A 16828-nucleotide genomic window follows, 5' to 3' on the forward strand; every position below is an offset into this window, starting at 1 on the left:
CTCATGAATGTGTTAGCATTTAGCCTAGCCCCATTCATTCCTATGGCTCCAAACAGGGATGAATTTAGAAGCCACCAAACACTTCCATGTTTTTCCTCTTTAAAGACTGTTACATGAGTAGTTACACGAGTAAGTATGGTGGCACAAAATAAAACTTTTGTTTGGAGCCATAGGAATGAATGGGGTTAGGCTAAATGCTAACACATTCAAGAAGCACTGTACAAAGATTAGGTATGTATTAGTTCATCTAAGTTGAGGTGAGAACATAGTAAAATATTGAAAAACGGTGGTGTTTTCGTTTTATACGGTATAAAGGTTTAAAAAAATATAAAAATGACTGAGTGCATTGTTGAATACTGTTAAATTAATCCACTGAATTTATATTATCAGAGATTGTAATGCATTGCCACTTTTCTACCCCTAATGAACACAGAGGGCAGGTGGACACGTACATTTTTATATATCCAAAAGCACACACACATGTTACCTCATTTATAACCTCACATAAAATATGATATTAATACACTACTTTTTATATAAATCAACGTAGTCTGAACGGCTTTTGGCGGGCCAGAAATGCACCATGTAAAAGGTATGTGTCAAGGTGTTGAGCACACTGACAAGAATTAATGCGGACAAAAGGACAAGCTGATGAGTTTGCCCTCGTTGAGTGTCCATATTAACATTTCAATGTGAGCATACAGTGTATCATGTCCTTTGGGGTGGAGGTGAGGGGCGCCATATATGTGTGTGTAGTGTGATTAATGTGTGCACATGCAAGTTTGTTAAATGTGCAAATCGATTCTCCTTTGCTTTCCTTATCCAAACTACATGAAGGGCAGCATCTCCCTGTCTCTCTGTGAGGAACATGGATTGACATATTAGTGCCGGGAAGTAGGATAACCCCCATTCTGATTCAGGTCACAAAAATACTGGTCTTCCTATCTTTATGGGGACATTTGGTCCCCACAACGTGATGATTACCAGGTACACACGCACACACGTACACACAGTCAGGCATATGTGGTTTACAGGGACAATTCCATAGATACAATGGTTTTTATACTGTACAAGCTATATATTTTTTTCCCCTACCCCAGTCCCTAACCCCAACTGTCACAAAAACCTGTTGGCAGTCTATAATTTATGAAAAAGTATGTTCAGTTAATTTACATTTAATTTTAATCTAAATTTAATGCTTTAATGCAAATGTTTTTATGCAAACGCTTTAAATCCATTTTTATGGTCCCTCTCCAAGCTGCTGCATTAAAAGCATTAGAGCAGAGATGACCTATTACGGCAGCCTTATAATATTTACATTGAGGCATTTGTTAGTTGCTTTAATCTAAAGCCATTAAGGAAAACAATAAAACAATTCATCGTAGGGAGCGATCATATTAGAAGTGCTATACAAAATTACAATAAGACCTTTTGGTTCTAATATGCAATGGTACAGTTCCTTAAAAGTGACGTGTGATTTTTAAGGTTCTTACAGTTTGTGTGATCCCGTATGTGAAATCTTACACTCTAAGAAAGTATCTGTAGATTTTCTACACATTTTTTGTGTTATGCTATTAACACACTATGGGCCCTATTTTAACGATCTAAGTGCATTGTAAAGCTCACGACACAAAGTCTAAAATGGCGTGTCCGAATCTACTTTTGCTCATTTAACGATGGGGAAAATGGTTTGTGTTCACCTAGTGCACAGTCTAAACAGATTGTTCCTATTCTCATAATGCGTAAGGGGTGTGTTTTGGGTGTAACGTGCAATAAACCAATTAGAGTCACATCCCCTTTAAAAGCCAGTTGCACTTGCACCATAACGTTTCCCTATTTAGATGGTGGGATTTGTAAACTGAAAAACTAAGCAGAGGAAGAAGACCACCAGTTTAAGATTGATATAAAAAATTTGTTGTTTTTATTTGTATTGAATTTTTTTGTATTAAAACCTTTGATTCTCCTTAAATGTACTTTTCTTTCAGCCATGTTAGTAAAAATAGCAGGCTTTTAATTGCTTTTTAATTGCTGTAAATGGATGGATAGCCTACATGATCAGTGTAATAATTTACAAATATGCAAGAAAAGGTCTGTACTCTAAAAATACTTAATTTGTAACAAACAGGAGATAAAGAATTTACAAAGGTGCGGAAAACCCGAACGTTTCAGCACTCAGACAGCGCCGTGTTTCGAAAAGCATAACTTAAAAAAGGTTCTCATCTTACCATATCCAGAGGTACAAAGTCATCATATACAATAAATCTGTGGCGTAGCATTTAAAAAATTTGAAGCAACTCTTTATGCATTCTAACGTCTCGGAAATTGGTCCTCATTTATGTCCAAGAGATTTAATAATACATATACATATAATTTAATATACATAGGCACACTAACGCACTCTTTAAATAACAAAAACAATATTGCGCCATTGACTTTAGACCAGGTTTTAGTTGGTCAAGGCATAGTCTATCTTATTTGCCTCAGAATAGCCAACAATGCACCTGAACAGACCTTATTTTGAAACCAGCATGCCCATGGGCGCACTTTTGGGCACTGTGCATTTGCTATTTAAACAATGTGACAATGGACGTAAAAATGATAACTGCGCCGGGCTTAAATAAGCAAAAACACTTGCGGCGTGCATTGCACTGCATAGTGCAGGGCCCTACGTGTCATTTTAACACTTTATATGTCATTTTGTGTTGATTTGTTTTGTGTGAGTGACAACACAAGTTCTGTTAAAAATAATAATTTAAAGATGTGTCTGTTTTGGACAACACATTCATACTTAGAGTGTTTCATAAGTTAGTTGTGAGCTTAGGAGCATCATTGATTTCATTCATTGATTTTTCTTAAATTTCAATCTCTGGCATGATCTTACAAAATTAAAGATATCAAAGTTATATTTTCACAGAATGTAATTGACATTACGTATGACAATTTGATATGGAAGACACTTAAAAAAAGACACGTCTGTGATGTATATTAAACTGTTCAATAGGAGGAACATCTTTTTCAGCCAATCGCTTGACTTTACAAGTCAATTAGCAAATGGTGCTGTTCAGATTATAACTTATCCACCTGCTTTTTTACTCTCGCCCGCTCTCTCTACATCTCTCTCTTCTCCTACTGCCAGTTTCTGTCACTCCTGTCAGGTAATGCCTGTCCCGCCCCACTTGTCTTCTCCAAATCTTTTCCAATTGATTTCTTCTACAAATGAAAGCCTCTCTCTATCATTGGTGTTATAAATTTAGTGGAGATCATGGAAATTGATTTTCTCTCATGCTGTAAACGTGCTCTTTAACCACAACCAAATCCCTGGCAATAAAACATTTATAGCAGTAGACAACGAAACACGTCAGACTCCATTTCTAAAGACAAAATCATAACTTAGGGAACTACAGAGTGGATAAACAAAAATATAAAAATAAGAAGATGCCCCGTCTCATATCTAAAACACTTAGGAATAATGTGTGTTCTGTTCAGACATTTGTCTTATCAACCTCAACAAGCCACCTTATGCGCTGTCATAACACTGCAGTGGGAAGAGGACAACCGCTCTCAATGACACAAACAATAATGTCACGCAGCAAAGCACTTAACCTACTCTAAATGTAATGAATGACATTGTGCAAATGAATAACCGCTTTAACAAAGCAAAATGTTGGAACTAAATCTCTCCAAGAGTCCCCTGGGCTACATCTATGACTGGGAATTACTGCTTAGCCCTGACCTTGTGAATCCTTGAGAAACTTAAAAAAGTATGCTACTCCCGTATATTAAACTTGAACTATAACTTCGGATTTAAAATTGTGCCTCTGCCTACAGTAATCCTAGTTGTGGTTGTTATAAAAACAGATCTCATTTCGCACAAGGATCAAACTTTACTATGGGTAGGTTTCTTCAAAAACACCCATGTTTGAGCAAAAAGCCAGATCCAAAGCAATCACCAAAACATACACGGACATACAGCTGTTTGCCCTAGGGCGATACTTCCGGGTTTTATAAGTTGCGGAAGACCTGGTGGATAATAGCGGTATTGCGGAAAGCCGTAAATACTCGTCATTGGCAGGAAAGCTTTTACTCTTAATTGACTCGTTAACTCGTCAATGGCAGGGAAAGAGTTAAAGGCCCACTAACCTTGGTGTTTTCAGCATGATAAAAATAGTCTCTGGTATCCCCAAAATGTGTCTGTAAAGTTTCAGCTCAAAATTCATCACAGATCTTTCATTATATGATGTTGAACATGGCCATTTGTGGCTGCAATGAATGCGCTGTTTCTGTATGTGTTTCTTTAAATGCAAAGAAAGCTTCTGTTCCCCTCCCCGTTTGCAAAGTAGGAGGTAAAGTGCTTACACATGTGCTTTGGACTACATCAGAAAGGCAGAAAGTGAGAGACACATAAGGCGCTCATAAGGCAGAGTCTGTGAGCGGTTATGGGTGGGGCGTAATCAATGTGACATCACATTGTTAGGGGATCCCCAACAGCCTGTTTTGTGTGACTGTTGCGTTTAAAGGAGATTACACAGAAGAACCAAGAAAAATAGATGGATTTGTATAATAACAGGATGTTTCTGCACACACACTGGTGACTCATTTTCTGTTAGAAACACATTTAAAAGTGCATTAATGTGACAAAACAGGTCCAGCTCACCTGTTGTTATTCCTGAGTTTAACATGGCCATCAGGCTCTAGGATCTGTCCGTTTTTTAGCCAGGTGATTTGGGGGACAGGCTCACCCTGGGCCAAGCATGTGAAGATGGCAGTGGTGCCCACCGGGCGAGCAATGGACTGAGGGGCCTGTACAAACTCTGCTGGCGCTGTGGGAAAGATAAAGAATAAGAGTTATACAATGAGCGATCAGTTGTAGTAAGTAGCTATCTATTATAAACTGCAGATCTTTAAATTAAAATGACTTATTCTGAAGCCTTTTTTTGGGTTATTTAAAGTAGGTTACTGCTTCTAATAATTCACTTTTTTACCAATTCTACATTATTCAACTTCTATATGTAAAGACTTTCTCAACATAGTATTCAAAAGCAGTATCTGAATATGAAACCCACTGCACACACAATGCATCTACAGTAGAGAGAGAGAGAATCTCTCTCCATGGCTCTTGCTTCACCTCATCTATAATGAATGTATTGTGACAGCAGTGGGTGGTAACAGGAATAAACTTGGAAGAGATTTACATGAACTCAATTAAAGCAGTACAAAAACAGATTTCTCAGGGCCAGAGGAGGAAACCGGGAATCCATTAATGACACGGTGTGGAAATTAAAATAGATTAAGTGCTACAGAACAGATGTGTGGGAATAGGAAGGGATATGGAGCAAGCTTGAACCTCCACACCTCAGTTTCGCCCCTCAGAGTCTCCTGCTGCCCCCAACCTCACCCGAGAACCTTCCTCTACCTGATCCGTGTTGCATTACTGCCAAATGACACACAGCTGGCACACCGATCCAATAGACTTCAGCTGCTTAATTAGGTCACATTTAATCTAAACAATCTGAAATTGCTCACTGATTAGCAACATTTGTGCCATTTCAATTACTGTCATACATTTACATTCACATCATCATCCACGCTTACGTCCAGGGTATGATGGCTTTAATTATTAAAGGCTGTAAATTGGCATGTGTTAAACTGCTCAAGACTCCTGCAATATCTCTCCTGGATTTTCAGAGTCTCCTGCTCTTAATAAATAAATGATAAGAGAGCTTCTAACTGCTCTCACAGGTCCAGTACGCCTCACAGTCACAGCCCTGGAAATTAGTCCTCTCTTCTATTTCTTTATCTCTGTGTGCACGAGAGAGAACGAACGAGTGAGAGAGAAAGAGAGAGAGAAAAAGAGAGAGAGAGTGGGGGATGGTACTGAATCATTGAGTATTGATGTACTACCGTAATATATCAACTGAGAAATCTCTACCGTCTTCTCGTATCTACCTCTTTCTCTTTCATTTATTTCCCTCCTGGGCCATTCTGTTTTTCTCTTATTACCAATTTTAGTTATTTTGTTTTTTTAAATCATGTCTCTCTCTCTCTCTCTCTCTCTCTCTCTCCATCTCTGTCTTTGAGGTAAATGAAGTGCATTATAGTGAGACAGAAACTGATACCATCTGCCCACTAAGATCATATTAATTCAATGCTGCACCTAGAGCACTGCATACGCCATCGCAGTTTACACCTGTTGAACTTCAGCCACTAACTTCTAAGACAGTTTAAAAGCATCATCTACATGTACCGTATTCAAATACAACACCAGCTTCTGACTATTTAACCTGGGCGCGAAGTTTACAAATAAGAAAGACTCAGATAGATGCAAATTTCACAAAATTCGGTAACACTTTATTGAAGGGGTGTTCATAAGACTGACATGACACATTCATAATCATGACATAATACGTGTCATGAACATGAAGAAGATTTTATGCACATTTATGACAACTGTCATTAAGTGTCATTTGTTCAGTTATGTAATTTTTAATGCAAAGATGACATTGTTTGAGATGTCCTTGTTATGACAACTTGACATTAACCAATACATTATAACTTGTCATGACAATTTGACATTATATAACAGACCACTTTTTACCAGTGATACAAATTGAATTTGTCATTAAAATGTCATTAAGTGTTAATACTCTGTCATATAGTTTTATAACAGCGTCACAAATATTTTTCTTGACCTCAACTACAGCGGTACAAATTAAATTTGTCATTAAAATGTCATAAAGTGTTAATATTCTGTCAAATAGTTTTATAACAGCGTCACGAATATTTTTCTTGACCTCAACTACAGTGGTACAAATTAAATTTGTCATTAAAATGTTAAATGTTTTTTTTGCATTTCCTCCAGGTGTTAGAGAAATAAAATCAATCATTCAATAATAATAATAATAAACATAATTAATTAAATTTTACCTAAAATTAAACAAAAACAGTACAATAATGGGTTAAGCCATGCAGCGTTCGTGCAAAAAACAGTTAATTACATTAAATAATTGAATGTTTTGTTAGCTTGTTCTTCTATGTCAAAAAAATTCAGAAACCTCTGTGTAAGGAAGAACAAGTTCTGTTAGTTGACAGCTTTTTATGTATTGTGCATATAAATAAAGTTAATTATAATCTTTTGACCTGTCCATTGCATTTTGTAAAGGTATTTAAAATTATTTGACAGACTATTAACACTTAATGATATTTAAATGACAGTTGAAATGTAATGTTAACCCATAAAGCTTAGTTGTTTCGTAAGTTTGATAATTTTTCTGCTATAGCATGTTTATGACAGATTTATGAATGTTATAATATTAATAATTCATTACATTTATATACAGTAGCGCTTTTCTGCAGCACTCAATGCGCTTTACATATGAATGGGGGAATCTTCTCAACCACCACCAATGTGCAGCATCCACCTGGATGATGCGACGGCAGCCATATTGCGCCAGAACGCCCACCACACACCAGCGTATTAGTGGAGAGTAGACAGAGAGATATAGATATAGCCAATTAGTATATATGGGGATGATTAGTAGGCCAATGGGCAAGTTTGCCCAGGATGCCGGGGCACACCCCTGTTCTTTTTCGAACGACATCCTGGGATTTTTAATTACCACAGAGAGTCAGAACCTGGGTTTAACGTCTCATCCGAAAGACGGTGTTGTATTGGTTTATGTTAAGTTGTCATAACAAAGACATCATAAACAATGTCATATTTGCATAAAAAATACATAATTGAACAAATGACAGTTATCATAAACAAGCGTTAAAAAATCTCCTTCATGTTTATGGCACGTGTCATGTCATGATTATGAAGGTGTCATGTCAGTCTTATGAGAATCCCTTCAAGTAAAGTGTTACACAAAATTCTAACTGGATAGTGTTTATTAAATCTGCAAAGAGGAATAAGATGGCCAAAATGGCCAACACTGATCATAAAGCACAACATATTTACTTATGTAAAAGTTTTCTAAATAATATCATTATGAATTCCATAGCACTGTCTGCTTAGATGGCTGCAGGTTGAGGCAGCATCAAAACCCCAAAATAGATGAACGTTCACAACCATCTCCACCCTCTCACCAAATTGACCTTACCTCTCTCAACAGAGCTAAACAGCAGCTCACCTTGCACGACTAGCCGTCCCTGAGCAGTTCTGCGTACACGGGTTCCTGGTTTGTTGGCTGCACACACATAGACACCAGAATGCTGAACTCTGACATCAGAGATCATCAAGTTTCCTGTTCCCAGCACCTGAATACCCTCGACTCCTATTGGACGGCCATCTAATAAGAGAAATGAATAGAATGAAAGTGTGTTGACAAAGACAAACATAGAGGTCTGATGATAAATCATAAGCAAAAATTTTTTTAGTTACATTGATGCACAGTGGGGCTGCACAATTAATCAAAAAACTTATCGGGATTACAATTACGGGTGAGACAATTAAATAATCACCAAAAGCCTCAATTACAGCTTCTTTTTGTGCGCTTTGGCACCAAATACAGTGGTGAATTAGATATTTTAAAATGTATAAGTTGATGTGTCCCGTAGCCATTCATATTGGATTTTACTAACAACACAACTCCAATAACTATTTGTTATTTACATGATATTATTTAGTTTTGGATGTTTAGATTGTACAATGCAGCTGCTTCACAGAATGAAACGTATAAAACATTTTAAAATTTCCCTGTAAAAAACCTATTAATCATCAACAATAACCGCAATTACAATATTAAGCTGAATCATCGTCAATTATGATTTTTGTCATAACCGTACAGCTCTAAATTAAGTCATTGCTTCACATGTTTAAAAATATAGAGATTTGTTGCGTGTGTATATCATCAGTACAATATGAGCCTCAGAATTTAACAGGTCTTTTCAAAATGTGACCAATTGATGAAAGGGAAAAGCAATATCCATTACCAAGAGGAAAGAGACAGAAAGACTCAGAGAGACTAAAAAGATTGAAAGGGCGAGGTGGGAAAAGAAGGAAACAAAGACTACATTACTTGCAACCATAAAACAAAACACACAAACACCAACCAACACAAAAACGACACATAATTCATGTTGTACCGTTGACAGTCTCATTTCATGTGGTCTCATAGGAACAGTGGACACAGATTAAGCAATAGTACTGAAAGTGGGAGCTTTGGACATGTGAGACGACCCATAAAACCCTATGACGCAGGAGGACTCTGTTACCATGGACATCCCTCATACATGTCTGGAGCACCCACTGCCACACTGTATCAGCACTAAATCTACGGTTATCTGTAGTCATTGTGCAACATCTCACTCACTTTAGCCTTAACTGAACCATGTGTGAATAAAAGTGATAAAAATGAACAATCCCCATAATCACATCTATTCATATGACTGGCTTCTCAGGTTTGTCATTGTGTTGTTAATGTGTCTGTCAAAATGACATTAGATAGGATGTTAGATACTCTTGTAAAGTGCTGTACTGAAGTGACTTTCAGCCTGGTTCCACAAAAATAATACCAACACACATCTATCTTCACAAACCCCATTCACACAGACCTTTGGTCCCAGAAAATACCCGTAAAATTGCCAGACAAGCGTCTGTGTGAACACAAACTCGTCCCGTTAATCTTCTGGGATCGTTGCAGGAACGAGGACCTAGTCAGATACACGGATAACCCTCTGTGTGAACAAGAAGCCGAAAGAATGCCGTAATGGGCGTGTTGTAGTAAGGACGCGCGCATCATCACAACAAAAGTTATGGTTCAGCTCTTTAAAACGAGAGATAACATGCATATAAACATTCACCACAAGAAATGTTGCAAACTAGATTGAAGCAGTAATCAGGAAATTATAAATGAGACGCATAAACAATGACGCACGTGCCGTAGTTGAAGTTGGTTCAACTCTTTAAAATGAGGGATTTACAACATTCAAGACAAGAAATGTCAGCAAACTGGACTGAAGCAGATATCAGGTAAGATAGCTCGTCACTTACTGCGTTGAAACGGAGATCATTCAGCAGCATAAAATAATATCGCGTCACGCGCTCATTTGAGCTATAATAAACGAAAATACCCGCGCGTCATCCCAACAAGATATATCGTTCAATGTGCGGGTTTTAAATGCATATAAACAATCACGATGAGAAATGTCTGAAAACTGTATTAAAGCAGAGCTCATGGAGCCCGTCAAATATCCACTCTGAAGCTGAGATCATTCACCAGCATTAGAACCGCACGTCACGCGCTCCTTTATAATCTTATCATAAACAAAAATGCAAAAATTCTTGGAGAGAGAAATAATATATAACATGCAAACTTCAGACGCTGCGTAGAAGAGAGGGCGGGACTTTCAATAGGTCATGTGTCTTTCCGGGACCATCAGAAGCCGTGTAATTTTAGCAGTATGAATGAATAAAAAATCGAAAGATCCCGGAAAAATCCCGGATGCCTTTCCCGTGTATTTTACGGAATGTCTGTGTGAAAAGGGCTACAGATTCACTTGAAATCTTTCGACATGTTTAATAAAGTATCACAGAGACGGTGATAACTGTGAGAGAAAATGCACTTGTGTGTGTAGTACATTTGTGATTTCCACAAATCTTGCTGGAAAAGGTCAAACCAACTCAATGTGGTCAGGATGGATTTTGGACACAGTAGCTGTTTTTCTAGCTTTCATACCAACACCATTAGCTTGACAAAGATTAATATCCAGTTAAAAACCAAGCCAAACAGCCAGCAGCCGTACTAATAAACAATCTATACCTGTTTGCAGCAGCTAGTGACAATCCTAGACCGGCAAAAATGAACAACATTAACATTTATCTAGCTGGAACATACTGTATAAAGCATTGCATTAGACGCGCAAAGGTCATGGGTTTGATTCTCAGGTAACCCATACTGATAAAATGTATAAAAGGCCGTAATGTACTGTAAGTCATCAAAGATAAAAGCATTTTTAGAAATCATTTTCAAGTTGCCTACAGAATACAACCAGTGTGGACAGTCTACATTTGTAACAAAGTGTTCATAAATCGAGAAAATAAGGTTTTAATAGTGCTTTAATGCTGGTGTAAGTGTGTTTATGTATTGTCAATGAACAATTATGCATGGTTGTGTGGGTTTGTTTAGATTGAACACTGGCTGTTCAATGAGAAGAAATAAATGCAATATGGCGTTAATCACTGATTGATGGAGATCTATCTCATTCATTACCGAGCCTAGCCCCGATTGTCTCTCACTGTAATCTAATCCAACAAAATCCCATTGTGTTAGCAGTTAATTTCGGTAATATCCTTGTGCAAGGCAATATCCAGAATCTGATTAGCAGCAGTTACTGGGAGGCACCATCATTTACATTCTTAATGTGAGAATCACATTAGATAATAGCTGGGAGAGAGATGAGAGAAAGAGGTCAGATTATTATACGTGTGTTGGTGTGGATTGTACAATGAACACACAACAGAAGGTCATGAAACCTCTAAAGACATAGATCAGACTGATCATTTAAATGCAAATAGACTAAATACGAGTCAAATCGAGGAAATGACATTTACACATGATTCAGATGAGAAAACAACACAACATGTATGTGTGCTCATTTTATACAAGTGAGGGGATCTCACACAAATGAACATGAGCAAACACAGTCACTTTATAACACATTAAAGGGCATTTTATCACACTTTCAACACAATCACACACTTTTATCTCTCTCCTTTAAAAGTAAAGCTGAGACACTCTTTTAATTTCTATTAATCTTTATCAAGATAGAGAAACATATGTGAGGTAAAGAGTGTTCAATGACCAAAATGCCAAGACAAGTGTGCTTACTAATAAAATAGCATTTTCCAACCCAAAACCAATCTCACTGTATAGTTTAAGGCAATTTCATCTGTAATATCAGTGGTCTTATGCAGCTTTCACATAGGACGAGGTGTCCTCATCCGTTCAGCACAGCCAATTGATTGTGCTCTGATGGCCAGACCAAAGTAGGTGGGCTTCTCAACAAATTACTATAGTGTTTATATTTGGGTTAAATAGTGGATGAGGAATACAGAGACTGATGTTGCCCGTCTCCATTTCACGTAACTTTAAGGGTGTTTTCACATATAGTTCATTTTAAAAGAACCAAACCCAGTTCACTTAAAGTGAACCAGAAAAGGAGCTAGCCGAATATGACCTCAGTCCTTTTGGTGTTCACAATAAAGTGGACTCAAAAGAGTACCCAGTTCTTTTTTTGGTCCTCTTCAGAACTGAAGTGATCTCAGACCCTTTCTTGTTCACATCACAACTTCATAAGAACTCAGACCAAAGCTTTCTGTGCAGCAGAACGACACTCAAAGCTGACCGGGACCTCATTGATTTCACATCTCAAAAATACATCGAACCACAAAAGAACCCAAAAGCAAACCGTACTCAGACCACCTCCAGAAGTGGTCTGAGTTGGGTTCACTTTTGGGTCCTTTTAGGGGGGTCTGAGATCACTTGGTATGTTCACATATACACCTGAACTGCTCCGAGAGCCTTTGGAGGGCTCAAATGAACTAGGTGTGAAAACAGCCCAACCATGAGTTGAAACATTGCATTAAAACTGACATGCCAACTTGAATTGCTACGTGTTTCCATGACACGGCTTTCCTTCCGATGTCTCAGTAGGAGCGTAAACTTTTTATAAAGCTCTGTGAGTTCCGAAACACAGTATAAGCTTTTCGTCCATTTTGATTTTGGCGCTTGTTTGGATGCCCCGTTTCTACTGGCCGCGTGAGTAATCGTCACAGAGCGCAAAAGTAAAACTATTTTAAACTATTTTGAACTCTGCTGCGCTCTCGCTTTGCTCGACGCAACAACAAACTGCCCTCGCACTGCACAAGCCATTGAAATGAATGGGTTTTATAGCGCAGCGCACACCGCTGTCCTATGTGAAAGCCGCATTAGTGAGAAGGATAAATGGCTACTTCTGAAATACTACTTGATATACTGTGAAAACAAGTCCACAAAGACTGTCACTTCTAGATCTTGAGTTCATTTTGTTTTTTCCTATAAAATAAAAGTCAGCATAAACATATAAGTCAACCCATTATTTAGATGTACAGTTGTGACATCACAACTATTACAAGATAGAATAGCAAAAACTGCACTCTTTATTCTGCTGGGATATTTTTAACCCAATGCTGTTTAAATATTGGACAGAACACTATAAATAAATTTGTGCTGGGTTGTTGTGGAAACCCAACCATGAGTTGAAACATTGCATTAAAACAACCCAGCATAGGTTTATTTATTAACCCAACATGTGTTTTTCTGTTCAATATTTACCCAGCATTGGGTTAAAAAAAGTTGACTTATATATGATTTTCATTGCAGATAACCAGGATCTGTCAAACACCAACAAACAAACAAATAACATTTTGGGATTTTAGATTTAAGCTGTTTGGGTCATTGGCAGCAGATTAAAGAGATAGTTTAAAGTTATGTAATTATTTACTCAACCTCATCATATATGAGCTTCTTTCTTCTGTTGAACATATAAGAAGATATTGTAACTTTACATGAAAAGGTGTTCATAATCATGACATGACACGTGTCATGAACATGAAGGAGATTTTTATTCATGTTTATGACAACTGTCATTACATGTCAATTGTTCAATTATGTCATTTTGAATGCTAAGATGACATTGTTTAAGACATCTTTGTTGAGACAACTTGTGACCAATACATCATAATGTGTCATAAATCTGTCATAAACATGACATAGCAGAATAATTATCAAACTTAAGAAACTACCTAGCTTTATGGGTTAACATTTCGTTTAAATGTCATTAATTGTTAATACTCTGTCAAAAAGTTTTATAACTGCATTATTAGTATTATTAACACTTAATGACATTGTAATGACAAATTATATTTGTACCACTGTAGTTAAGGTCAAGAAAAATATTCATGACGTTGTTATAAAACTATTTGACAGAGTATTAACATTTTAATGAAAAATTCTATTTGTATCACTAGTTAAAAGTGGTCAGTTATGATGTCTTGGTAATGTCAAGTTGTCATGACAAGTTGTGATGCATGGGTTTATTGAAGCTGTCAAGACTTCTCAAACAATGTCATCTTTACATTGAAAATTACATGATTGAACAAATGACACTTAATGACAGTTGTTATAAATGTGCATAAAATCTCCTTCATGTTCATGGCACGTGTCATGTCATGATTATAAAGGTATCATGTCAGTGTTATGAACACCCCTTCAAGTAAAGTGTTACCAAAGATATTTTGATAAATGATGATAAGCACACAGTTGGTGATACCCATTGACTTCTATAGTGTTTGATTCCCACTATGGAAGTCAATGGGTACCATCACTTAACAAAATATCTTCTGATGTGTATGTTTAACAGAAGAAAGAAACTCATGCAGGTTCAAAAACAGAAGTGTGAGTAATGATGACAGAATTTAAATTTTTTAGGTGAACTATCCCTTAAACCTCCTAAGACTCGATCTTTGGTTTGTCTTTTTTTTCAGATTTCTTCCAGCTATTTTGGGGTTAGGAAGAACCAATAAATATAATAACCAAATATTTTTAATTAAACATGAAGCAGTGTAATTGGTTTCAGTTAAACAGAATTAAGTATTATGGTGCACATATGTGGACATCCGGGTCTTAGGAGGTTAAAGCTTTCTACAGCTCTTCTCCTGGAGTCCTATGTCTTCTTGAAAAAGTAGATTTAGAAGCCAAGTCTTACCAAGTCTACTCCATGAAACGATTGGGCGAGGGTAACCCGTGGCGATGCACTCCAAGATGGCGGTCTGGTGAACAGTTAGGGTCAGGTTTTCAGGACCCACGAGGATCATGGGTTCTTTGTAAACAGATGATTGGTAGTCTTCAGGAAGATAAAGGTAAAAAAAGCAGCAGATTAAAAAGTCGCAGATTATTAGAAACGGAAAATGAACGTACAAACATCACCTTAGCAGGAATTCAGTATGGATGGAAAGAATACGGTTCATTCACCTATAAAGCTTTCTATAAGGTAATTGCACAGTGGGTAATTCTCACTATGTAAAAAAATAAAAAGTGTGGAAAATGTTTTTATGTGTTTATTAACTATTACTTAAGTTATTTAACAGTTTGCTTTTTAGCAAGGGGGAAATAATAAAAAGGGGTAAATAATAAAGTGCCAATCATAGTAGATTATTTCAACAAAGGTGTTTTGGGGGAATATGTGTATGTGAGCAGACCTGAGACTGTAAGCTGCGCTCCAACACTGTGTTTGACACCTGCACTGTTGTGGGCAACACAGCAATACACCCCATTGTCCTCGGGGCGTACACCCGTTATCTGCAACACGCCAGTGGGCAACAGAGTATATCTGCATATTCAGAGACAAAGAGAGGACCACAGTGAGACATGTATTTGTGCCAGTGACACTCTTCCAATGCGGTCATGTATGGCCGTGTGTATTTTTGGTGCTACCTGTCATCAGAGGTGTCCACAGCCCGACCGTCTTTTTCCCAGCTGATAACTGGATCAGGCAAGCCATGGATTTGGCACTGAAACCGGCCAACGCCTCCCAACTCTGCACGGACTGAAAGTGGCTGCACATGAAAATCTGCCATTGCTGAAGAAAAACAGAAAAAAGAAACATCAATACACTGTTATTTTGTAAGCAGCACTTGGCACGGTGCAAATCTAGATATTAGCTCACTTTCAATTAAATCAACAACCATGTGCATTTTCCTTTGAAAAAGAAAGACAGGCTTTTTAATTATAAGACACAAACATAACATTAAATGGAAAAACAGCATCGCTGATGGCCAGATTACTCAGCTCACATTCATTTGCATTTCAAGGCATGAATGTTTGTTCCCCTTTTATACGTTGATGTCAGATTAAACAATAGAGGAATGTCTGTGCAAATCTACACAAATCGCCCCAAGTCTAGAAAATTGTAAAAAGAAAAACACCACCTACCACAAAAAATAACACTCAAGCGTATACTTTAGAGATAAACATAAAGAAATCAAATCTGCAATGTCTCAAAATGTATGTATCTATGTGTTTGCTTGTCTAACACTTCAAAAAGCTTTTGAAGGCTATACTCTTCTGGCCGATGAGTTTTGTGTGTAAAAAGATTGACGTGTGAAATAAAGTTCCAGATGTCAGATAGCATGAAATCAAATCCATCACACACGTCAATAAAGTCCTGTCCATCTGCAGAAGAAGATAAGGCAGAAATAAACAGTTAACGATCTTTTTCAGATCTGTGATTTTAAAGTATCTCATTGGGCTGCAGTTCACATACTGTAATGTCCCACAGGAGCTAACATGAGGGGGGTGAAGGGAGGAGCTAGAAACACAAACATAATTAGCGCGAGGTCTGTCGCTCCCGCAGCCAACCAGCATCCTCAAGACAAGTGCTCTTATTTAAATGTTGTTCGTAATTAACTTGAACCAAACGGGAGCGTTCGGGACACTCTTAGCATAACAAGAGGGCCGGGCCCCTCCTGCGTACACTCTTGCTTTCTCTCCATCTTCTTTTTGTGTCCCACCGATACACTTGTTCCAGCTAATCTAGCCTCATTGAGCGCAGTAGGATCTCTGGGTGGCGTTTAGCGGCTTAAACTCACACAGTGGTGCTTCTGTAACCGGTCGCTTTGTTTTGCGAGAGTCAGAGAAGGCAAAAGCGAGGGAAAAGCATTCTCAGAATGCGCTCTCTGCTTTCTGAATGAATCTCTCTGCTTTCTGTCTGTATTATTTTTCTTTCTTGGTTTATCTCTCCACTGTGATTTCAATCAACTTTCCCTCTAGTACACCTATAACATTTAATG

General features: G+C 37.6%; 1 protein-coding gene across 2 annotated transcripts in view; it reads right to left on the reverse strand.

Annotated features, from left to right (window-relative positions):
- igdcc3 (immunoglobulin superfamily, DCC subclass, member 3) overlaps positions 1-16828 on the reverse strand; it is an 88083-nt gene that overhangs the window by 17728 nt on the left and 53527 nt on the right. For both annotated transcript variants that reach the window (XM_055203580.2, XM_055203588.2), the window contains exons 3-7: positions 15474-15618; positions 15239-15369; positions 14746-14883; positions 8130-8288; positions 4655-4820 (exon numbers count right to left, since the gene is read on the reverse strand). In XM_055203580.2, coding sequence (XP_055059555.2) covers positions 4655-4820; positions 8130-8288; positions 14746-14883; positions 15239-15369; positions 15474-15618 — 739 coding nt within the window. The remainder of the gene's footprint in view (positions 1-4654; positions 4821-8129; positions 8289-14745; positions 14884-15238; positions 15370-15473; positions 15619-16828) is intronic.

Source organism: Misgurnus anguillicaudatus, chromosome 21, assembly GCF_027580225.2.
Source record: "Misgurnus anguillicaudatus chromosome 21, ASM2758022v2, whole genome shotgun sequence".
NCBI classification, from domain to species: domain Eukaryota; kingdom Metazoa; phylum Chordata; class Actinopteri; order Cypriniformes; family Cobitidae; genus Misgurnus; species Misgurnus anguillicaudatus.